Consider the following 25,479-nt stretch of genomic DNA (forward strand, 5'->3'; position numbering starts at 1 on the left):
TGAATTGAAAAAGTTTATGCTAATGTTTTTCAGGTGTCTGATAAACCACCTAGAAAATCTGCTGCCAAACAACATCATAAAGAGTGTGCAGAATGTAGAACCCCGGTACCTGATGATTATACCAGGTCGATATGCCAGATATGCATTGATAAATTAGTCTCTCAGGAGTCATCTTCCCTAGCTGACACCCTTAAACAAATCGTGAGGGATGAGGTCCAGGCTTCCCTAAGGGGGTTAGGAGTACTGGCGAATACTTCCTCTGCAGCCCCTAGTGAACCAGTAACCCCAGTAGTTATGGAGGAAGAAGTCATATCCGAATCTCCTATGGGGGACCGGAGTCTAGAGGAAGGTGAAATAGAATGCATACATTCATCTGATGAGGAACAAGACAGTGGACCATCCGGTAGAAATCTCTTTCCCACAGATGACACCGACCAGCTAATTAAGGCTATCAGGGCTTCAATTAACATTGAAGATAAGAAAATCCAATTATCTGTGGAAGATGCTATGTATGAGGGCTTAACCCCCAAAAAACCCCGTACATTCTCTCTGCACAAATATGTAAAGGCCCTGATTGATAAAGAGTGGGATAACCCGGACAGAAAATTCTTTATCCCAAGACACTTCAAAAGGAAATATCCGTTTGAAGAGGAGGAAACTAGTGCCTGGGACAAAGTTCCGGCGATAGACGCCCCAGTGGCCAAAATTGCAAAGAAAAACTCTCTCCCATTTGAGGACATAGCTACTTTGTCTGATCCAATGGACAGAAAGTCCGACTATTATAACAAACGAACATGGGAGGCGGCCACAGGGGTTATCAGGACAAGCGTAGCCTCCACTTGTGTAGCTAGGTCGCTAAGGGTTTGGATTGCTAAACTTAAATCCCAGTTATCCAGTGAACCATCCGGTGAAAAACTCCTGGCAGATATACCAGTATTAGCCAAGGCGGCAGATTTTCTTTCCGACGCCTCAGCAGATTCCATCAGGATGGCAGCTAAAGCAGCTGCACTCTCCAACTCTGCTAGAAGGGCATTATGGGTCAAGTCATGGAAAGGAGATATGACCGCCAAGGCTAAATTGTGTGGGATTCCATGTAACGGTAAACTCCTGTTTGGGCCCTTTTTAGACTCACTATTAGAAAAAGCTGCGGATAAAAAGAAAGGGTTCCCGTCCCAACCTAAACAGCAGGAGACCTTTAAACAGAGGAAACAATTTAAGAGGCCCTTTCGTGACTCTCAGGGAAACAAAAAATTTAGAGTCCCAGGAAAAGGTAAAGGCTTTATCTTTAATTCCAGAGACGACAAGCCTAAGCCTTCCCAGCAATGACGGTTTCCCGGTGGGGGGTCGTCTGTCTCTTTTTTCCCAGGCTTGGGAGGATATCTCCCCCAGTCCTTGGGTTCTCAACTCAATTTCATCGGGACTTCTTCTGGAATTCAGAAGTCTTCCCAGAGACAGATTTCTCCCCACCAGGAAATTATCAGACGAAAAGAAACAGCTGGTCATAGAAACAGAAGTTATGTCCCTAATTCAGAAAAATGTCCTAGTGCCAGTCCCTCCACAAGAACAACAGAAAGGATACTATTCACCTCTATTTCTGGTAAGAAAGCCAAATGGCTCCTTCAGGGTGATAATAAATCTCAAAGGCCTAAACAAATTCCTGCAATACAAAAAATTCCGGATGGAGACCCTAAAGTCAACCTTAAATCTTCTCTTCCCAGACTGTGTGATGGCATCAATAGATCTAGAAGATGCATACTACCATGTACCCATACATTTGTCACACCAGAGGTATCTTCGGGTAGCAGTCTGGCTGAAAGACAAGTGGACTCACCTGCAGTACAGGGCTCTTCCATTTGGGGTCTCACAAGCACCCAGGGCATTCACGAAAATTATAGCGGACATGGCTTCCTATATAAGGAAACGGAACATAATTTTCATCCCTTACCTAGACGACTTTCTCATAGTAGCAAATACAATTCCTTTGCTTCAGCAACATCTAGAGATAGTATCTCAGATAATACAAACGTTAGGGTGGAACATAAACTTGAAAAAATCAAATTTCTCGCCCTCAAGACAATGTGTGTTTCTTGGAACACTACTAGACTCTTCCCTCCAGATTTCTCTGCTTCCCTCCCCAAAACAGGAGGCAATCAGACAAAGGACACTGGACCTATTTCTCAATCACAAGCCTACGCTAAGAGAAGCAATGTCACTTCTAGGCCTGTTCACTTCATGCATGCAGTCGGTTCGCTGGGCCCAGATAAGGTCAAGACCTCTACAGATGGACATTTTAGGGAACTGGAATGGAACCCAAGCAACTCTAGATCAGAGGTTTGTACTGAGCTCGGCAGCAAGACTAAGCCTGCAGTGGTGGTTAGATCCGGAGAATCTAAAAAAGGGGATAAGTTGGAATCCCTCTCAGATAATCAGAATAACAACAGATGCCAGTCCCTGGGGGTGGGGGGCCCATACCAACCAGACCTTTCTGCAGGGGAGGTGGCCTCCTCATCTAAACAACCAGACTTCAAACTACAAAGAACTCTATGCGGTTTTTCAAGCCTTACAAGGACTTGCACATCAAGTATCCAAGTGCAGATATACTCAGACAACACCACGGCAGTCGCATATATCAACAAGCAGGGGGGCACCCGCTCTCAGTCCCTACTTCAGCTGTCATACAAAATTTTTCAATTTGCGGAACACAACCTACTATCCCTAGCAGCAGTGCATCTGAAAGGGGATCATCCAGTTTTTGGAAATGACCGGCACTACAAGGTTCAGCATATATATTCCAAACCGACACTTTTTCTTCAAAAGGTGTAGGTGGTGCTCTACTGCCAATAGTCCATGCGTATCTTAGTGATTAAAGAAATAATCTTCAGTGGCACTCACCATAAATATCGTCACCTTTATTGAAGTATACACATGCTTGTACAGGATAACATGAGGACGCTCTCCCCCGGCCCATCTGAAAGGGGAGCTCAACACACAAGCAGATTTTCTCAGCAGGACCAGGATCTCAAGGTCCGATAGTACACCCGATCTCGCCTCACCTACACTTGACGGCATGGATGCTGAGAGGCTGATCCTGAGAGGTAGGGGACTGTCAGATACCGTGATTAACACTATGCTTGCTTCTAGGAAAGAAATTACCTCTTCCATCTACTTAAAGACTTGGAGAGTCTTTCTGAGGTTTTCGCAAGGGAAACAAGATCCTTTGGGCGAACCTAATATCCCCTTAATACTGAGCTTTCTGCAGGCGGGTCTAGATAAAGGTTTAAAACCTAGTACTCTTAAAGTACAGATCTCAGCACTCAGTGCCTTCTTAAATGCCAAGATTGCAGAAAACCTCTTAGTTAAAAGATTTATTGCGGGAGCTGTGAGACTACACCCTCCATCCAGAATTACGATTCCTCCCTGGGATCTCAATTTAGTCTTAGACGCACTTACTAAGCAACCATTTGAACCTCTTGACATCTTACCTATAAATATTCTTTCTCTAAAACTCACCTTTCTCTTAGCTATCACGACAGCCAGAAGGGTAGGTGAGATTCAGGCCATGTCAGCATTTCCTCCTCATACACAAATCTTAGAGGACAGAGTGGTTATGAGGACCTTGCCATATTTTCTCCCTAAAGTTATATCTGAGTTCCACAGAAATCAAGAAATCATTCTCCCTACCTTCTGTAATAATCCATCTAATGAAAAGGAAACAATTTTCCATAATCTAGATGTTAAGAGATGCCTTTCCAGATACCTTGAGGTTACTAAAGATTTCAGACGCTCAGAGAATTTGTTGATTCAGTTTTCTGGAGTTAACAAAGGGAAGTTAGCCTCAAAACCTACTACTAGCCGCTGGATTAGACAAGCCATAACACTTGCTTACACATCACAAAACAGGGATCCCCCACCCTATTTCTCAGCTCACTCCACTAGAGCCATGGCAGCATCATGGGCAGAAAAAGCAGATGCTTCTCTAGACCAGATTTGTAGAGCAGCAACCTGGTCTTCACCACATACCTTCCTACGCCACTATAGACTTCAGCTAAATCCTCTGTCTGATCTTTCTTTTGGCAGGAAAGTTTTATCCACGGTGGTCCCTCCCTAATTTAATTTCTAGTTTAATCCTCCAGGGGTGCTGTCATAGGGCGACTGGGTAAAACCAGAATTACTTACGGTAATGATGTTTCCGTAAGCCCATGACAGCACCCCTCTGGTATACCCCCCCTTATTACTAATTAATGTTTTTGCTTCTTCTCCGCTGGAGTACTTTTATAGAACTGAGGTGTGGAGAGGTGTGTCAGACTTTTATCTTCACAGGTTTCCTGTCCTGCGGTGGGAGGTCCTCTCCAGGGGTGCTGTCATGGGCTTACGGAAACATCATTACCGTAAGTAATTCTGGTTTTCTGGCACTGTCAGAGCAGCGTTCCTGGCACTGCCTATACTAAAGTAAATGTCCCCACATGTTAGTTACCCATTATATCCCTCAAGCAGTAGGTAATCCCATAAAATTGTGCCCCATGTGGTACCCCCCCCCCCAATAGTGCTCCACATACTAGCCAGGCCTACTAGTGGAGCCCCACATAGTAGCCAGACCTTTCAATAGTGTCTTAAATAGTAGCCAGACCTTTTAATAGTGTCTTATATAGTAGCCAGACCTCCAAATAGTCTCTCATATAGTAGCCAGACCTCCAAATAGTCTTATATAGTAGCCAGCCCTCCCCAATAGTGTCTTATGTAAAAGTCAGTCCCTAAAATAGTCTCTTATATAGTAGCCAGCCCTCCCCAATAGTCTGTTATATAGAAGCCAGTCCCTGAAATAGTCTCTTATACAATACCAACCCTCCCCCATAGTTTTATATATTAGCCAGCTCTGTCCAATATTCTTAGAAAGTATCCAGATCTCCCAATAGTGTATTATATAGAAGCCGGCCCTCCCCTATAGTTTCATATAGTAGCCAGTCCTCCCATTAGTGTCTCATATAGTAGCCAGCCTTCCCAATAGTGTCTTATATAGTAGCCAGCCTTCCCAATAGTGTCTTATATAGTAGCCAGCCCTCCCAATAGTGTCCTATATTAGCCAGCCCTCCCAATAGTGTCTTATATAGTAGCCAGCCCTGCAAATAGTCTCTTATATAGTAGCCAGTCCAAGTGGCTGTCTGGACCACCCATATTATAATCTGCTTGAACGTCAGGCGGGCCAGATTTAATACAGCAATGGAAAAGCTCAGCGGGCCAAAAATAATGACGATACGGGCCAGAGTTTGACATGACTGTTGTAGACTGTGTTGTCTTAAAAACTTTGGGGGCTATCAGTGCTTTCTAGGACAAGTACTACTATTTGATCATAAATGATAGTAAACCTTTATGTTCTGTTTTTACTTCTGAGTGAAATTATATCGATTGTGTCAATTGACATGTGTTTCTAGATGTTCATGAGGATGGCTACACACTCTTTTAGTCCACTTTGTATAGTTTGCTTTATATTATTTTGATACTAGACCAATTCTTTTAGTGTAACCTATTTTGTTGCACTTATTTTTCCTATTTTTTTGTGTCACCATAACAGCACCCATAGAGAGCTGGGGAATAAAGAGAGAACCTTCCTGCCACCTCAGTGGTTTCCTTTCTCCGCTGTGGATAGCACTTTTCTTGGCTTTGCGTGGCTTGGGGTCCCAGGGTAGGCCTGGACACTTGAGGTCTTGGTGATGTCAGGGGACCACATAATACCACTAATCTTTAGGTGAATTCCAACAAACTTTTTTCATTCCTTCCTGAAAGCCCAAGTTTCCAGCTGAGAATGCAGAATAGTTCTATACTCACTGGTACCATCTATTTGATATCAGTAAGTTAATTCCTTTTGTGTCTTATAAAATGCAAACGGTGCCTTGGTTAGGGTAAAAAAAAAAAATCTTATAATGAATTAGGGGTGGCACTGTTTAGACAAGAGATGAATAGGAGAAATCCCGGGGGCGTTCCTAATGACAAGGAGTGTGGGGAGGAAGAAAGGAGAAGTGTCGCAGGTCTAGAGCATGGACCCTTTTTAGGCCATGCCTTGTTAACTCGGCTGCTGCAGATTAAAAGATAGTGGTTTTTTTTTTACCATAACCAAGGCATTGGGGTACATTTTAAAAGACATGACCAGGAAGGACTTACGGTCGTCAAACAGACAGTTCCAGCGGTTTAGGGGGTGGGTTGGTGGATACAGTGTCACTTTAAGGGTGGTATTACACCGTTCGAAAAATCATTCGGATTTAAACGATAATCGTTTGGTGTAATAGTAGACAACAATTAAACGATCAACAAGAATTTGTTGGTCGTTTAATAGAGTTTGGACCTATTTTTATCGTTGATCGTTTACAAATCATTTGCATGTAATAAGACGTCGTTCGGTCGTTTGCAATAGCGGCGAAGGCAGTGGCGACAACAGGACGAACGCAATAACGATCATAAGTAACAATCATCGTTCCGTGTAATTGGGTGAACAATTTCAGGTCGTTCACCATAACATCGTTTGAGTTCTTTATCGTTAACCGTTGATCGTCGAAAAATAGCTTCATGTAATAGTACCCTAAGACTATTTGCTCTGCTATAAATTTTTAGATTCAAAAGGATTCATTGTATTGAAACCAAGAGAAATACAGATACAAATGGACACTTAGTAGCATCTGAAAAACACAATAATCACTGAGCTCAGGGAGATCAGCGAAAAAAATTTAATGGAGTACTAAATCAAGAGTCTTCATTGATACATTGCCCACTGAAAAATTTGAATATGCAAAAAGGGTCCATGGAACCTCCATTGCCAGTCTCAAAACACAGGAGTAGCCAGATATCTCTCCTGGAAAGGAAACCCATTGCCAAGGGGTGCTGCCTAAAGGGGAAATCACTAAATCACCCCGATATGTTGCCCCTAAAGTCCCACTCAGTTGTGAGTTTGGAAAATAAATAGGGAAATACCAGGGTAACCCCTTTTGCGTCAAAGTCTAACGCAGTTCCGAGCATTGCGACATGACAAGGGAATACCAAAGCCTGGCATCCATCCACAGGCATCTATCAGGGTGGTGCCCCTCATTAGTGTGAAGTAGGATTCTGGCTAACGGGAACAATAAGTAGTAGACCAGCAATACACAACAATCACTATGCTCAGCGAGATCAGTGAAAAAATCCAATGGAGTACTCAGTCAAGAGTCTCCATTGATACTTAGCCACCTGAAAAGAATAGAAAATGCAAAAAAGCCTGTGGAGCCTCAGTTATGAGAGTAAGGGCTCTATTACACAGGATGTTTATCCTACAGAAAATAGTTATTTCGTTCGAATTCAAGCAATAATCGTCCTGTGTAATTGCTGGCAACAATCGAAAAATCATTCGTGTGTCGTTGATCATTCATTGATTTGACCCTAAAATCATCATTAATCGTTAGCTTATGATTTGTTAATCTTCGCTGTAATTCCACAGTAGTTTGCTGTAATTCCGCATTTGTTCACTAATCGTTTAGTGTAATTTCACATTGTTCTTTCTTTTGCCGGGATTAGATGGAGTAAACTATCGTTCTGTGTAATATGGTGAACCATTTCAGGTTAACGATAAACAATTTTGGTTGCGATCATTAATTATTAAAAATCGCTTTGTCTAATAGGACCCTAACATCTGAAAGCATACATAGGAATTATAGAAAAAAAACAGATAACTGACCAAAAGAAATTAGGAAAAGGTAGAAAAAAAAACACTATGGTTTACTACATGGTTTATGAAATGTTAAAGGGGAACTCCAGAAAAGAAAAACTTGTTTTTTATTAAAAGTTATATAGATGTGCCTATATAATGTGTTACTATATCTGTACGGTTCTGCCACACTGGTCGCTTATAGAAATCCAGGAAGTGAAGAAAAATGGCCTCTGTGCAAATCCGCATTGTCTCCTGCTCCTTCTGCTATCTCCCCTTAGGAGACAAATATTCCATGCCTCTGTCTCACATTGTGTGTGTTTGGTGAGGACAGGCTGATGATGCAGATAGGGGGCAGGGCGTGATGTCCCAGGAGGCTTGGCTGGATAACCCAATCCCCTGAGTGATCCACCATCTCTGAATGGCCAGAAGCAGCTGCTGCACTGATTTTATTGATCAGCTGAGGGAAAGCATTGCATTCTGGGAACTCGAGCATTGCATTGCATTCTCCGAAGGAACAGAAACACAATACAGAATAACACCACCCCCCCCCGCCAAACAAATGTTTTTTTGGTAGTTACAAAACTGGGATAGACAGGTAAATAATGCTATGTGCATTCTCCTTTAAGTCCATTTTAAAGGGGAAAAAGTCAGCCTATAGGGTGTATAAAAAAGACTGGAAGTGTAGCTGACAGAGAAACATAAAATTATACAGAAGGAAGCAGAGCAAATTATAAATGCTGCTAAAGCCTTAACCCTTAGGGGACACAGCCAGTTTTCATTTTTGCGTTTTCGTTTTTCCCTCCTCGTGTATATAAGGCCATAGCGCCTGCATTTTTCCACCTAGAGACCCAAATGAGCCCTTATTTTTTGCGCAACTAATTGTACTTTGCTATGGCAGATGTAATTTTTGCCTAAAATGTGCCGGGAAACCAGAAAAAAATTATATGTGTGGTGAAATTGAAAAAAAAAGTTTTTTTTTTTATTTGGGGGGGGGGGGGGGGTTGTTTTTACTATGTTCGCCCTGGGGTAAAACTGACTCGTTATATATGTTCCTTAAGTTGTTACGATTACAACGATATGTAACATGTATAACTTTTATTTGATTTGATGGCTTGTAAAAAATTAAAACCTTTTAAAGAAAATATATGTTCCTTAAAATCGCTCCATTCCCAGGCTTATAGCGCTTTTATCCTTTGGTCTATGGGTCTTTGTGAGGTGTCATTTTTTGCGCCATGATGTGATCTTTCTATCGGTACCTTGATTGCGCATATATGACTTTTTGATCGCTTTTTATTACAATTATTCTGGATTTGATGCAACCAAAAATGCGCAATTTTGCACTTTGGGATTTTTTTGCGCTGACGCCGTTTACCGTGTGAGATCAGGAATGTGATTAATTAATAGTTCGGGCGATTACGCACGCGGCGATAGCAAACATGTTTGTTTATTAATTTATTTATTTATTTTTATTTATAAAATGGGGAAAGGGGGGTGATTCAGACTTTTATTAGGGGAGGGGGCTTTGTGTTATTAAAAATACTTTTTTCTTTTACTTTACACATATACTAGAAGCCCCCCTGGGGGACTTCTAGTATATGCACTTTGATCTCTCATAGAGATCCATGCAGTATAGTTATACTGCATGAATCCATGAGATCGGTGTTCTATTACTTTTGGCTGCTGCAGCCAAAAGCAATAGAATGCCGAGCCGGGATCAGCGCCATTACGGAGCAGACCCCGGCCCGGGATGGATGCGGGGATCGCCCCCCCCCCCCCCCCCCCCGCAATCGCGCCGCAGGGGGGCGATCCCCCCACTAGACCACCAGGGATGCATATCAGCAAGTAATTTAGAAGCAGCTGTCAACTTTGACAGCTGCTTCTAAGTACTTAATTAGCGGGCACGGCGATCGGACCGTGCCCGCTAATAGCCGCGATCCCGGGCTACATGCGGCACCCGGGATCGCGGCAGTTCAGAGGGGGGTCGCCGCGCGACCCCCCTCTGAACTCCCATAGCGGCACGAGGACGTTCAATAACGTCCTGGTGCAGCTATGGGTTAAAAGAGAAAGAAATGTCATATTCTGTTAAGGAGGAGAATTAAATTTTTTTTCAAATATATAAGTGACAGGAAAAAGCTGCAGCATTACTAAAATAAGTAATGGGGAGAATATGTTTATTGCCAGAGATAAGGCGGCTGCTGACTATTTGAATAGCTACTTCTGCTAAGTGTTTTCACAAGTAGGCCTTCACAATCTTAGGCTGGTTGGACCTAGCATTGGCTCCAGTTGTATGGGTTTAGCCCCAATGTTACAGAGGAACTTGCCTGGAAAAGTTGAATAAGGTGATGGGTACACATGGTGTCCACTCCAGGGTACTTAAAGGAGAAGTCCGGCAAATTTTTTTTTTTTTTTTATTAAAGTATTGGATTGCCCCCCAAAAGTTATAGAAATCAACAATATACACTTATTACGGGAAGTGCTTTTTTATCTGCACTTACTACTGCATCAAGGTTTCACTACCTGGATAAAATAGTGATGTCACGACCCGACTCACAGAGCTGTGCGGGCTGTTGCTGCTGGAGAGGATGATGGCAGAGCTCAGTGTCCCTCCAGTGCCCTGTGTCCCTCTGCCACCATCCTGACATCGTGACATCACCATTTTATCCAGGAAGTGAAGCCTTTGATGCAGTAGTAAGTAGTAACACTTTATGTGCATTTCCCGTAATAAGTGTATATTGGTGATTTGTATAACTTGTTGGGAGTAATACAATACTTTAATAAAAATTTTCATTGGACTTCTCCCTTAACATATTAGGGACATATGCCGTAACAGTGTTAAATGCAGCCGATGCGATCGCGGAGAGGAAATCCCTTCAGCTTACCGGGCCGGGCCTCCGCGACGTAATGACGCTGATCCCGGCTCGGTATTCTATTGTATAGAGCACCGATCTCATGGATCGGTGCTGTGTTCTACAGCTACACTGATCTCTATGACTTTAAATTAAAGTGAAAGAAAAAGTGTTTCCATTAATAAAAAAAAAACCTCCCCTAATAAAATTTTGAATCGCCCCCCTTTTCCCATTTTATTAATAAAAATAAATAAATAAACATGTTTTGGTATTATCGCGTGCGTAATCGTAATTAATCACATTCCTGATCTCGCACGTTATACGGCGTAAGCGCAAAGGCCCCCCAAAGTGCAAAAATTGCACATTTTTGGTCACATCAAATCCAGAAACATTGTAATGAAAAGCGAACAAAAAGTCGCATATACGCAATCAAGGTACCGATAGAAAGAACACATCATGGCGCAAAAAATGGCACCTCACACAGCCCCATAGACCAAAGGATAAAAGCGCTATAAGCCTGGGAATGGAGCAATTTTAGGGAACTTTTTTTGCTGTAGGCGGTTTTATTTTTTTAAAAGCAATCAAATAATATAAAAGTTATGCAAGTTGCATATCGTTTTAATCGCACTGACGTGAGGAACATGTATAACATGTCAGTTTTTTCCATAGGAAAAACAGCGTAAAAGCTAAAACCGCCTAAAGAAAAAGATTTGCGTTAATTTTTTAATTTCACCGCGCACATAATTTTTTTCTGGTTTCGCAGCATATTTTATGCAAAAATTAAGTCTGCCTTTGCAAAGTACAATTAGTGAAAAAAAGCGCATTTTTGGTCGCATCAGATCTAGAAAAATTGTAATTAAAAGCGATCAAAAAGTCGCAAATGCGCAATCAAGGTACCGATAGAAAGTACAGATCATGGCGCAAAAAATTACACCTCACACAGCCCCATAGACCGAGGGATAAAAGCGCTATAAGGATGGGAATAGAGTAATTTTAAGGAACATATATATATATATTTTTTAAAGGTTTTAATTTAAAAAAAAAACAAGTTACAACTTAAGGAACATGTATAACAAGTCAGTTTTACCCTAGGGCGAACAGCGTAAAACCCAAACCCCCCCAAAATAAAAAAAAATTGCATTTATTTTTTTTATTTCACCACACACAATTTTTTTTCTGGTTTCACAGCATATTTTAGGCTAAAATTACGTCTGCCATTGCAAAGTACAATTAGTGGCGCAAAAAAAAGGGCTCATCTGGGTCTCTAGGTGGAAAAATGCACGTGCTATGACACAAGGAGAAAAAAAAAAAACACCAGCGCAAAAATGAAAACTGGCCTCTAAGGGTTAAGAAGCAACAATTTGATGGATCCAAAAAAGCATGGCTGTTGGTCGATCATGTCAGACTAATCTCACTGATTTCTTTAAATATGTCACAAAAGTGCTGGGTGAATGTGGTGCTGTGGATTTAGTCTATCTGGACTTCAGCAAAGCCTTTAAAACGGTTCCCCATAAAGAGCTGATAGAGAAGTTAGTGAATATTGGACTTAACCCCTTAGCGACCCATGACGTATCTGATACGTCATGGTGCCGCTCGGGGGTTCAGAGCGGGGTCCCGCCGGGACCCCGCTCTGAACGGCGCTGATCCCGGCTGACACGTGCAGCCGGGCAGTGCCTCTATTAGCCGGCGCCGGTCCCGTTGCCGCGCCGGCTAATTAAGCCTCTAAGTGCAGCTGTCAAACCTGACAGCTGCACTTAGAGGCTTCAGACCTCACATCCCTGGTGTCTAGTGGGACGGATCTCCCCCCCGCGATGCGATTGCGGGGGGGGAGATCCGTTCTTCTGCCCGTGCCGGGCCTCAGCGTCGGAATGACTCTGATCCCGGCTCGGCAATAGATTGCTATGGCCTGCAGCAGACCATAGTAATCTATGACCGATCTAATCGATCTTTGCTGTGTATATACACAGCATTGATCTCTATGAGAGATCAGTGCTGTCTATATACAAGTCCCCCAGGGGGGGCTTCTAGTTACAGTAAAAAAAAAAAGTAAAAAAGTGTTTTTATTAATAAAAAATCCCCTCCCCTAATAAAAGTCCAAATCACCCCCCTTTTCCCATTTTATAAATATAAATTAATAAATAAATAAACATATTTAGTATCGCCGCGCGCGTAATCGCCCAAACTATTAATTAATCACATTCCTGATCTCGCACGGTAAACGGCGTCAGCGCCAAAAAATTCCAAAGTGCAAAATTGCGCATTTTTGGTCGCATCCAATCCAGAAAAAATGTAATAAAAAACGATCAAAAAGTCGTATATGCGCAATCAAGGTACCGATAGAAAGAACACATCATGGCGCAAAAACTGACACCTCACACAGCCCCATAGACCAAAGGATAAAAGCGCTATAAGCCTGGGAATGGAGCGATTTTAAGGAACGTATATTTCTTAACAATGGTTTGAATTTTTTACAGGCCATCCGATACAATATAAGTTATACATGTTATATATCATAGTAATCGTAACGACTTGAGGAACATGCATAACAAGTCAGTTTTACCATAGGACGGACGGCGTAAATGCGAAACTCCCCGAAATCAAAACAAATTCGTTTTTTTTTTCAATTTGACAGCGCAAATGATTTTTTTCCGGTTTCGCAGCATATGTTATGGAAAAATAATGCCTGTCATTGCAAAGTACAATTGGTTTCGCAAAAAATAAGCGCTCATATACGTCTCTAGGTGAAAAAATGCAAGCGCTATGGACTTTTAAACTTAAAATGGAATAAGCAAAAGCGCAAAAACGAAAATAGGCTTTGACCTTAAGGGGTTAAAGAGTAACTGTCATGTTTTTTTTTTTAATTGCAGAAATCAGTAGTATAAGCGATTTTAAGAAACTCTGTAATAGGTTTCATCAGCCAAAAAAGCCTCCTTCTGTACTCAAGAAGCAATCTCCCAGCCTCCCCCCTGACTTCTTATCTGTGCATTATCTGGCAAACATGTCTTCATTACAGAGAAACCAGTGAAGACGGGCTCTGCTCTCTCCATTATAAGCCTATGAAGGGGGGGAGGGGCCGAGGGAGATGAGGGAGCAGGAAGAGGTGACATGAAGGTCAGCTGTTTGTAGACTCTCTGGGCACCTAGAACGCTAAATCCAGGTGTCAGAAAGGTCAGTGCTTATCTATGAACTTACTGAGAGAAGATTGCAGGGTGTTGTGCTGTGCAGGACTGCTCCGTGCTCAGTCACTCCTAACAGCCCCTCCCCTCTCCATAGCCACATAATGGAGACAGAAATCCTGCTTCATTTGATGTGAGGGGGAGGCTGGGAGATTGCTTTTTCAGTCCAGAAGGAAACTCTTTTAGTACATAAAACCTATTACAGAGTTTCTTAAAATCGCTTGTACTGTTGATATTTAATGTTTTCAGAAAAATGGCCCTGAAATGACAGTTACGCTTTAATCCCTGGATAGTTCAGTGGATTTGTGGTAGGCTGAAGGATAGATATCAGAGGGTTGTTGTTAATGGTGTATATTCCGAGCAGAGACTGGTTACAATGCCACAAGGGTCTGTTCTGGGTCCTGTTCTTTTTAATGTTTGTAAGTGACATAGGAGAAGATTTAGGAGGTAAGGTTTGTCTGTTTGCCAATGACACAAAAGTGTGCAATAGTGTTGATATTCCAGGATATGTCGGTAATATGGAAAATGATTTAGCTTTGCTAGATAAGTGGTCCAAACTATGGACACTGCTGTTCAGGGTTTCCAGATGTAAAAAAATGCACTTGGGGAGGAGGAATCTATTCGTGTATCATATTAGAAATTCTGTGTTGGCAAAGACTGCAGAAGAGAAAGATTTAGGGGTGGTGATTTCTGACAGCCTGAAAATAAATCACCAGTGCAACCAGGGTAAAGCAAATCGTATGCTGGGCTGTATAGCTAGAGGTATAACCAGTAGGAAGAGGGAGATTGTGATCCCGCTGTATAGAGCTCTAGTGAGACCACATCTGGGATTCTGTGTGCAGTTCTGGAAACCTCACCTAAAAAAGATATTGATCAATTAGAACGGGTCCAAAGACAGGCTACAAAATTAGTGGAGGGTGTTGGGCATAAAACAAATCAGGAAAGACTTAAGGATTTGAATCTGTATAGTCTGGAGGAAAGAAGAGAAAGGGAGACATGTTTGAAACCTTTAACCCCTAGACGACCCTGGACGTAGGGTTACGTCATGGAAGTCTGTCCCCAGACGACCCATGACGTAACTCTACGTGCTCCATAGCAGGTGGGGGCCGGCTTCAATCAGCAGCCGGGACCTCACCGGTAATGACACGCTGCAGCGATCGCGCTGCCGCGTGTCATTAACCCATTAAACGCCGTGATCGCGGCGCGACTGCGGCGTTTAAGTGCAAGTGACAGGGGGAGTCCCTGAAAAGGACCGCCGGAGGTCTCTCACCTGCCTCCGTGCGGTCCGATCGGCGATCTGCTGCACTAAGCCTGCACAGGCAGGCTCAATGAGCAGATCGCCGATAACACTGATCAATGCTATGCCTATGCAGGGCCGTCTTATCCATTGGGCAGGGTAGGCGGCTGCCCGGGGGCCCTTGTGTCCTAGGGGGGCCCCTGCCCGCTGTGACCTTTATTTTTAGCTTTATAAGACGCACTTATAAAACTAAGTGCGTCCTATAAAGCAAAGACTGCTTCCAAGCAGTGCTGAGCACCGCAAGGAAGCCGTCCTGCCCGCCCCCTGTATTGCCGCTCACTCTGCATATGCATAGTGAGCGGCCCTGAGCGACCCCCTCCGCCCGCCCCTTCTATCGCTTCTCAGCTGACAGCCGATCAGAAGCCCAGGAAAGTGCAATGAGCAGCACTTTCCTGGGCTTCTGATCGACTCAGCTAAGCGGCGATAGAAGGGGCGGGCAGTCCAGGAACTCACCCGTCCGGCGGCCCCAGCAGCTCCCCTACCGGCAGCGCGCACTCCCGTCATCCTCCGGCACAGGCAGCGGGGTACAGAGACGCTGCCTGTGTCCTGGATGTGTCATGCAGCAGGTCACTTCCGGCACAGGCAGTCTCTCTGTACCCCGCTGCCTGTGCCGGAGGATGTCGGGAGTGGCACGCTGCCGGGAGAAGAGCTGCTGGGGCCAGCGGAAGGGTGAGTAACTGGTTTGTTGTTTTGGGGGAACTGGCTACTATGGGGGCACTGGCTACTATGGGGGGCACTGGCTACTATGGGGGCACTGGCTACTATGGGGGCACTGGCTACTATGGGGGGACACTGGCTACTATGGGGGGACACTGGCTACTATGGGGGCACTGGCTACTGTGGGGGGCACTGGCTACTATGGGGGCACTAGCTACTGTGAGGGGCACTGGCTACTGTGGGGGGCACTGGCTACTGTGGGGGCACTGGCTACTATGGGGGGCACTGGCTACTATGGGGGGACACTGGCTACTATGGGGGGCACTGGCTACTATGGGGGGCACTATATGGGGGGGATTGGCTACTATGGGGGGGCACTATATGGGGGGGATTGGCTACTATGGGGGGCACTGGCTACTATGGGGGGCACTGGCTACTATGGGGGCACTGGCTACTATGGGGGGCACTGGCTACTATGGAGGCACTGGCTACTATGGGGGGCACTGGCTACTATGGGGGGCACTGGCTACTATGGGGGGCACTGGCTACTATGGGGGGACACTGGCTACTATGGGGGGACACTGGCTACTATGGGGGCACTGGCTACTGTGGGGGGCACTGGCTACTATGGGGGCACTAGCTACTGTGAGGGGCACTGGCTACTGTGGGGGGCACTGGCTACTGTGGGGGCACTGGCTACTATGGGGGGCACTGGCTACTATGGGGGGACACTGGCTACTATGGGGGGCACTGGCTACTATGGGGGGCACTATATGGGGGGGATTGGCTACTATGGGGGGGCACTATATGGGGGGGATTGGCTACTATGGGGGGCACTATATGCAAAGATGTGGGGGATTTGATGGTGGCGGTTGGGGGGGGGCCAATTCGCACCTCTGCCCAGGGGCCCATAATACTGTTAAGACGGCCCTGTGCCTATGGCATAGCAATGGTCAGTGTAAAAATCAAAGTACTGTATGTAGAAGTCCCCCAAAGGGACTTCAAATGTGTAAAAAAAAAAGTTAAAAACACTATTACACTACCCCAAAACCCCTCCCCCAATAAAAGTTGAAATCACCCCCCTTTCCCATTATATAAATAAAACATATAAAAATAAATAAATAGATAAACATATAATATACCGTAGCGTGCGTAATTGTCCGATCTATTAAAATATAACAAGTGTCATTGCGAACGGCGTACACGAAAAGAGGGGAAAAAGTGCGCAGATTACTGATTTTATGTTACGTTATATATTTAAAAGAATCAATAAAAAGTGATCAAAACGTCCGATCTTCACAAATATGGTATTTAAAAAAACTAGAGATCATGGCGGAAAAAATGACACCCCATACAGCCACGTAGGTGAAAAAATAAAACCGGTATAAGTGTCACAATAGGCCCATTTTATTAATATCTAATTGCCAAAAAAAAGGATTTCATAAAAAGAATATATATAACATTAGAGAATCTGTGTAACCTGCATATGGTTGTGTTCAGACTGACCTATAGAATAATAGTATCATGTCGCTGTTACCATATAGTGCATTACGTAGACACAGGAACCCCCCAAACGTTACCATATTGCATTCTTTTTTACGATTTCACCTATTTATATCTTCATAAATAATATATTTGGAATTCCATCATACATGTTATGGTAAAATGAATGACGCCATTACAAAGTACAACTATTCCTGTAACAAACAAGCACTTACATGGCTTGTAGATAGAAAACTGAGAGTGCTAGAGCTCTTAGAAGGGGGGGAGGGAAAAACGAAAACACTAAGATCAAAATTTGCGTGGTCCACTGGGTCATGTTGGGCCTGGTCCTCAAAGGGTTAAAGGGGTTGGCCACTTTATAGTAAAATAGTTCAGTGTACAGTATTAGTAGGTGTACTCACTGTATATACTGACAGCAGCTCCCTGTGTACCTCATAGAGCTAAAATCAGACTCCTCTACTCCAGGCTGGGCTGCCCTGCGCTGTTTTGTTTCTGTCCATAAAATGGCCGACATGGAGGAGTATGTGACCAGGCTCCGCCCCCCAGTGTCCACCACTGAGCCTGTATATATCTATGGAGGACACACGGGGCGGGGCATGGTCACATGCTCCTTCATGTCGGACATTTTATGGACAGAAACAAAACAAAGCAGGACAGCACAGCCTGGAGGAGGGGAGTCTGATTTTAGCTCTATGAGGTACACATGAGGCTGCTGTCAGTATATACAGTAAATACACTTACTAATACTGTACACTGAACTATTTTACTATAAAGTGGCCAACCCTTTTAGGGACTAAAAAAGCTCCTGGAGAGAAGTGTTTTTAGAAAAAAAAAAATGTGAAGAACCAGAGAACACATTGAGAGGTTAGTTGTGGGAAAGATTTGAAGCAATCCGACTGGTGGCAGTCATTTAACCCCCTTTCAATGGCATAATGTGAAGTGATTACTACAATAAAATAGATGAATGACAGGTGCGGCACCCCCCCAATATGATTGTGGGGTGCCAGTGGGGCACTTCTCAGCCAGATGTCTATACTATACAGAGGCCTGAGACAGACTCTTTGGCAGGAACGGAGTGTAGATCTCTGAAAGTTTCTCTGCTAATTGAGTCAGCCTGAGCCAGACATTAGCTAAATGCTGAGCTATGCAATGCTAAAGCAAAATATTTGATTATGGACGGTCTCTAGGAAATTGTGTTCTTCTTTTTAAAAGATTTTGTGCATGGGATTCAGTGCATATCTGAGCACCAGCAGAACTGCAGCGTTGTGTGTGCGCTTCACTGTCTGTGATCTTTCCCTGAAGAATCAGTCTTTGCAGGCAATGGTTATGCTGCTAACAAGATCCTTGTTAGGAGGGATTATCCTTGCAAGTGCTGGGGCTTAAAGAGAACCAATCATGGACGAAATTTTTTTTTTTTTTTATTCCCTAACTAGATGTAAATCATAATTTTTATTCACATTTGTAATTATAATTATTTTTATGGCTGCGTTTTTTAATTATTCACTTACTTTCCTGTCTTGAGCCGGCTCTTTTCTAAAGAGCCGGCGCAAGACAGGGAACTCTCGTCATGTAGAGCAGCGGGAAAGGTTCCCATGATCCTTTATACACGCTCCGTTAATACACAGTGATCTCGCGCTATACAGTGCAAGGTCGCTGTATATTATCTAAAGTCAGTCTTCTCTAATCTATTTATTAAGATACAGACTGCCTCTGCAGTCTGTATCTTATACTTTACCTAATCCTCTTCTTCGGTGCAGCAAGGGCGGGCGCCACCATCTTGATTACGTCACTTGCGATCTAGCGGTGGAACGCAAGTAACGTAATAAAGGTGGCAGTGCCCAGCCTTGCAGCACTGAAGCAGTGGATAGGTAAAGTATAAGATACAGACTGCAAATGCAGTCTGTATCTTCATGAAGTCTATTTATGAAGATACAGACTGTCTTTGCAGTCTTTATCTTATACTTTACCCACTCCTTTGTTCCAGTGCAGTAAGGCTGGCCGCCGCCATCTTGATGACGTCACTTGCGTTCCAGCGTGACGTCATCAAGATGGTGGCGGACGGCCTTACTTCACCGGAACAAAGGAGTGGGTAAAGTATAAGATACAAAGGCAGTCTGTATCTTTATAAATAGACTTCATGAAGATACAGACTGCATTTGCAGTCCGATCCGATCTTTATCCGATCCTCTGTTCCCTGGCTGTTCTGTTGGGCGCTGCCATCTTGATGATGTCACGCTGGAACGCACTGCTGGAACGCAAGTGACGTCATCAAGATGGTGGTGCCCACCGAAACAGCCAGGGAAGAGAGGATCGGGTAAATGCAGTCTCTATCTTCATGAATAGACTTAGTGAGAGGTGCATTTTTATGACAGGGACAGTTACATTTAGGTGATAGGTTCTCTTTAATCATTGTAAAAACTGTTCAATACGGTGAAATCCTCATTTCAACCTCATATTTGCCTAGGATCTCTGCAAAAACAATGGGGGATATTTATCAAAAATGGTGTAAAGTGAAACTGGCTCAGTTGCCCCTAGCAACCAATCAGATTCCACCTTTCATTCCTTAAACACTCATTGTAAAATGAAAGGTGGAATCTGATTGGTTGCTAGGGAAAACTGAGACAAGTTTCACTTTACACATGTTTGATTAATCTCCCCTAATGTGTGTAGGCGGCGGCTGTTTTAAAATTTATTTTTAAGGGCAAACACCCATTTTATTTGATTGTCACCTTAATCCACAAGAATGTATTCAGCAAGAACAGATTTAGGTTAATTTTAAAAGGTCACAACAAGTAGGCGGGTTAAGTAGTATGAGCAGTGGAAGAAATGTTTGCTATCTTGCCTTATAAATGAACACCACACTCCAGCTTTCTCCTGATGACCGGCTTTTGTTTGGCTTTGATTGCAGACTGCAGTGTGATGAAGAATGCCTTGCTTTAGAAAGAAACAGGTAAGTGGGCATATGGCTATGTCTATTTTGGCCGATTTTTATAGGTGTTTTATGTAGTGTTTATAGACTATAACTAGACAATGTACCCGGCGCTGCTCAGGTATAAAGTCATTGTGCTAATTGATTTGTTACAAGGGTGCCCAGGAGGCCAATATATACCCTTGTTTTCTTGTTTTTTATTTTATTATTTTTATTATTTCTGAACTGAGAAATAAGGCAGCCACCCATAGCAACCAGATTCCAGCTTTCTTTGAAAATAAAAGTAGTTCTCATATAGGTTGCTATGGTTTCAGTATACCTTCCCACCTACCAATATTGTGTGTGTGTGTGTGTGTGCGTGTGTGTATGTAGTGAATTCGCTGCAAGATTCACTGCAGATCCCTGCCCTGAACACTTATGGGCAGACAAACTCCCGATGTATGTCCGCAGCCCGCCCCGTTAACCCCCAGCCGCCGGAGTGTATACTTCACCTGCTCCCCGCTCCAGCTGGCTTCAGGGCTTTCAGCCTCTTCACGTCCCGCTCAGCCAATCAATGCGCTGCGTCGGGGCAGCGCACTGATTGGCCAAGCAGGACGTTCCGTGGACCCCGAAGCAAGCCGGAACGGGGACCAGTTGAAGTATACGCTCTGGCGGCGGGTGGTTAACGGGGCAGGCTACGCACATACTCACAGCAGGATGTATGCAGAAATCCGCTGCGGATCCGTTACGCGTGAACGCACCCTCACACTACATATTAGTGAGTTTAATTCAGAGCACATCACAGGATCTGGTGTTATACAGTTAAGAGGAGAGAAGTGGCACAAGATTTAGGGTGCTGGTAAATTATTCTATATTAGTACATGCTGAGGTAAACCTTAGGATAAGACGTTAAAGGAAAGAAGATGACAATCGCAGGTGGGGAAATATGAGTTGTCAGATAAAGAGCAAGGGGTTTGTGACAAAAAGATTAAACAAATTGTAGGTTTTCTTTTTCACTGCTAAATTTGTAAATCTTCCACAGACGTCTGGCGGAGGCTTTGAATATCACGGAGAATTCAGATCCTTTTAATACTCGTTCTGGATTCAAGTTCAGTGACAGCTTGAAGGATGATGCAAGGTTTGTGCTTCTTACACATGGCGCTTGTTGCCTTCACATGGACACCAAATAGCATTAATTAAAAACCTGCACAAGAACAGTCTTAAATAATACCACATACTGCCATACATTACGCTTAAACTTTCCAACTCTGAGGGCTCTAGAGGGCATTCTGCTGCTCAAAATAAGACAAAGTTTAGATTGTAGTGATTGTCTGTCTGTATGGAGATGTGGCAAAGGGGAGGAATGATCTGTCCTGGGAATCAGAGGAAAAAGCCCTAGAATAAATTATCATAGTTTATAACTGAGCGGTCCAACAAAGACTCTGATGTGAAAAGAAGATACTGGGACATAGTGTATCAATTTAAATAAGACAAAGAAAACTAGAGCAATGTCACAATGATACAAATAAAAGAGTAGTAATATAATCTCTTTAATTATGAAGGTACCAATATAATATAACCAAGCTATCTTGTATATAACACTAAATAAAACTATAAAATTTATGTAAAAGGTGCCTAATACACATACTAGTAAGTGTCAAAAAATGCTATTTCGGACCCTACAGGACATTGGTGTGGTCTAAGTGTATATGTTTAGGCACTTAGGTAACTTCAGTACTCTGTGAAAATCTAAGTCTTTGTTGGGCTGCTCAGTTATAAACTATGATGCTTGATTACTGGAATCTGCAAAGTTTTTATTTTTTTTATATTTAGATCTATCTAACTAACTCTGAATAGTTTAGAGAGATTTTCCATTTGCCTTTGTTAGTATTGGCTTGTAAAGAAGCTTGGCTGGATATTTAGGATGTATATAATATATATATATTCACACACAGATATGGGATTTCCCTCTTTCCCATTATACTGGTTATATTGTGAATTATTGCATATTTTTATTAGTTATTCTAGGGCTTTTTCCTCTAATTCCCTAGACAGATCACACCTCCTCTTTGCCACATCTCCATACAGACAATCACTACGATCTAAACTATCTTATTTTGAGCAGCAGAATGCCCTCTAGAGCCCTCAGAGTTGGAAAGTTTAAGCGTGCTAACCCTGTATAAAAATCTGTAATGTATGACAGTATGTGGTATTATTTAAGACTGTTCTTGTGCAGGTTTTTAAACTTAGATTTTCACAGAATACTGGAATTACCTAAGTTTAAAAATATGCACACTGGAGACCTGAGCGATCGCTAAATATACATGTGTCAATACATGCGCAGTGGATATTACCACCAGGAAACAAAAGTAAAGTACTTTGACATGTACGAACTGTAAAAAGGAGTGGTAGTGTCGGCGGAAGGGTCAACTGTCTAACTGGTGGAATACACATCAGTCAAATACAAACAACCATGACATGTGAACTTACATATAGCTGAATCCTATAAAATTTCTGTTTGCACGTATAGGACAACTACATCCAGTAATCCACGAACGGGCAAAGAGGGAAGGATACCAAAGACTCTTCCCAGCATCTGTCTGCCATTGCCGATTCTTTAAAAAAGTCAGAGTAGCTGACAAAACATGTCAGAAACAGACTTGGATACATTTTAATAGCTTTTTGCAACTAGCCAATACCGTAGCATTACAATGCAGGAGGTAGGATATGGTGGATACTAGGCTTTAGATAGTGAAGAAATACCTTTCCAATAGAGATCCCTAATAGTTATAAAACGTAACTTTTATTAGAAAATGTAATATTACATTTTCTAATAAAAGATATGTTTTATAACTATTAGGGATCTCTATTGGAAAGGTATTTCTTTGAGTGTATTATTTGTCAACCAACATAGAATTCCAGGGCAAACCTGTTTGTTTAGGCTTTACATAGTGAGCATATACAAAAACGCTCATTTCACAGGCTATTGATAGGACAAGCTATTGATAGAATTCCAGGCCTAGAGCTCTGAGATTTAAGTGTATATATTCAGTAAGGATCACGCTCCACCGTTACCCCACTTAGGACATAAAAGTAGTGTGTTACATCACAGGGCTTAGCAGGTTTTAAGTGGTGAGCATGTCTTGAGCTTTATTGCTCACCACTTAGGACTTCAAAAAACGAGTACCCCCACCTGGAGAACTTTATTAGTGCCTGCCTTCCGTGACTATAGCTCCAAGTGCAATAGTAACAGCACCTTTATAATCTAGGCAAGTTGCAATGACATTTTATTGCACTGCATTATTTTCAGGTAGAATTTTAGCTGCTGGGGAAAGGTGGAATATATACATTGAGGACTTCTCCCTCCAAAATATATTTAGTGATTACTAATACTGTAGCTCCCAATTTGACCTGGATCTGTTGCATCTAAAGTTCACAAAACAGTCATTGTGATGATCTTTTTACCATTTAATAAATAACCCCTTTCTCATAAAGTTGCTAATAGGTGTTGCTGTAGCTATGCACATCACACTACAAGTGTTCAACATGTCCCCCATTGTTTCCAACAATGCTCTACATTTGCAAAATCATGTTCCCACCACTGAAAGCCTCAATTTATACAAATTAAATACGGCCACCTATTGTTGACTTTTTGAACAAACACTTTTTTTAATTTAATAAATAGTGAGGGCATTATCTGAAGTGCCCATTGGCCAATATATCCTTTTTTTTTTCATTTGGAGCAGCGGAGCACTAACACAACCCCTGAAGTAGAGAACTGAAAAAAGGGAAAAAATATTTCATGCTTATTAAATTTCCCTGGTGGCAGTGAGGGGGTCACAGTTTTTTGAAATGACAAGGCCACTTTAACACTCTTCATGTCAGTACATTATACCCACACATACACAGCTCTACAGCATGTATAATACACACCCAGCTCTGCAGCATGCACAATGCATCTCACCTCCAGATTCCTTTCCTGCCTGAAACTGATCTCACTGATCAGTGTTAAGCAGGAGAAGGGTGTGGACTGTGCAGCTATCAGTAGCTGCAGAGCTCCTCCAGCAGTAGAGTACAGTGCTGAATCAGCGCTTTGCCCGTACATTGGAAGCAGTCAGGGGTAGACAGTGTCCACCCACCCTGTCTCCTGAATATAAGATGCAAGATATTTTCTTGCTAAAAAGTGTGCCTTATAAAACGAAAAATTATAGTAGTTTGTTTTCCTTCTGTTTATGGATTTTAAATTTAAAGCTTTGCATAAAAAATCTATTGCATTTCTGCTATGCGTGCTTTTACCCCTAGAGGTAATTAAAACTTTTACATGTGTGCTGTTAGGTGACAAAGCTCCACAGAGAAGAAAAGTACCATCAGGCTCTGTCATGGTCATCCCTAAATAATACAAATATCAATGGTATTTAAGGTAAATAAGTGTATATAGAAGTCCATTTTTTTTCTGCATATTCATTAGTTTTTCTTTTCAAACTCCAGAAAAGACTTGAAGTTTGTCTCAGAAATTGAGAGAGAAGTAAAAGCTCTTGTGGATGCAGTCAATAAGGTTAGTTGACATTACATTTTACAATCTTCTACATGACATGCAATGTTGAAGGAATATATGATCCCATTTATACAGTAATTCTGTTGAGGATCCTCATTTATCAACTGATAGAAGAATTGGCAATAATTGTGTTTTGTACATGTTAAAGGGAACCTAACAACAGGTAAGGACATAAAGGAATTATGTGCCTCCCAACCCCGCACGTTCTCTGAACAGGCTAACTGCCATAATAACAAAAAGTTTCTGAAATAAAAACAGCATATTGGAGCACCCTTGTCATGCTAATCTGCTGATAGGTTCCTTTTAAAAGTATTGACCACCAGCCATCTTGGACCAATCTTTTTTTTTTTTCACTCAGACAGAAGTACTCAAACTTCTGGACTCATTAACTCCTAAGAAATTTCTATTCAAAAGTAAAGCAAAGGAAACATTAAAACATACAGGACGTCATTTGGTTGAATACATTAATTATAATATCACATTAAAGGAGAAGTCTGGCAACAAAAGTATTGTATTGCCCCCCAAAAGCTATACAAATCCCTAATATACACTTATTACGGGAAATGCTTATAAAGTGTTTTTTCCCTGCACTTACTACTGAATCAAGGCTTCACTTCCTGGATAACATGGTGATGTCACGACCCGACTCCCAGAGCTGTGCGGGCTGTGGCTGCTGGAGAGGATGATGGCAGGGGGGCACTGAGGGACACAGGGCACTGGAGGGACACTGAGCATCCCTCTGCCATCATCCTCTCCAGCAGCCACAGCCAGCACAGCTCTGGGAGTCGGGTCGTGACATCACCATTTTATCCAGGAAGTGAAGCCTTGATGCAGTAGTAAGTGCAGGGAGAAAAGCACTTTATAAGCA

At 42.7% G+C, this 25,479-nt stretch overlaps 1 protein-coding gene across 1 annotated transcript in view; it reads left to right on the forward strand.

Annotated features, from left to right (window-relative positions):
* NFX1 (nuclear transcription factor, X-box binding 1) overlaps positions 1 to 25,479 on the forward strand; it is a 118,130-nt gene that overhangs the window by 87,666 nt on the left and 4,985 nt on the right. Inside the window, exons 19-21 of the mRNA XM_069958167.1 lie at positions 20,057 to 20,098; positions 21,099 to 21,194; positions 24,545 to 24,611. Coding sequence (XP_069814268.1) covers positions 20,057 to 20,098; positions 21,099 to 21,194; positions 24,545 to 24,611 — 205 coding nt within the window. The remainder of the gene's footprint in view (positions 1 to 20,056; positions 20,099 to 21,098; positions 21,195 to 24,544; positions 24,612 to 25,479) is intronic.

Source organism: Dendropsophus ebraccatus, chromosome 2 (genome assembly GCF_027789765.1).
Source record: "Dendropsophus ebraccatus isolate aDenEbr1 chromosome 2, aDenEbr1.pat, whole genome shotgun sequence".
Taxonomy (NCBI): Eukaryota; Metazoa; Chordata; class Amphibia; order Anura; family Hylidae; genus Dendropsophus; species Dendropsophus ebraccatus.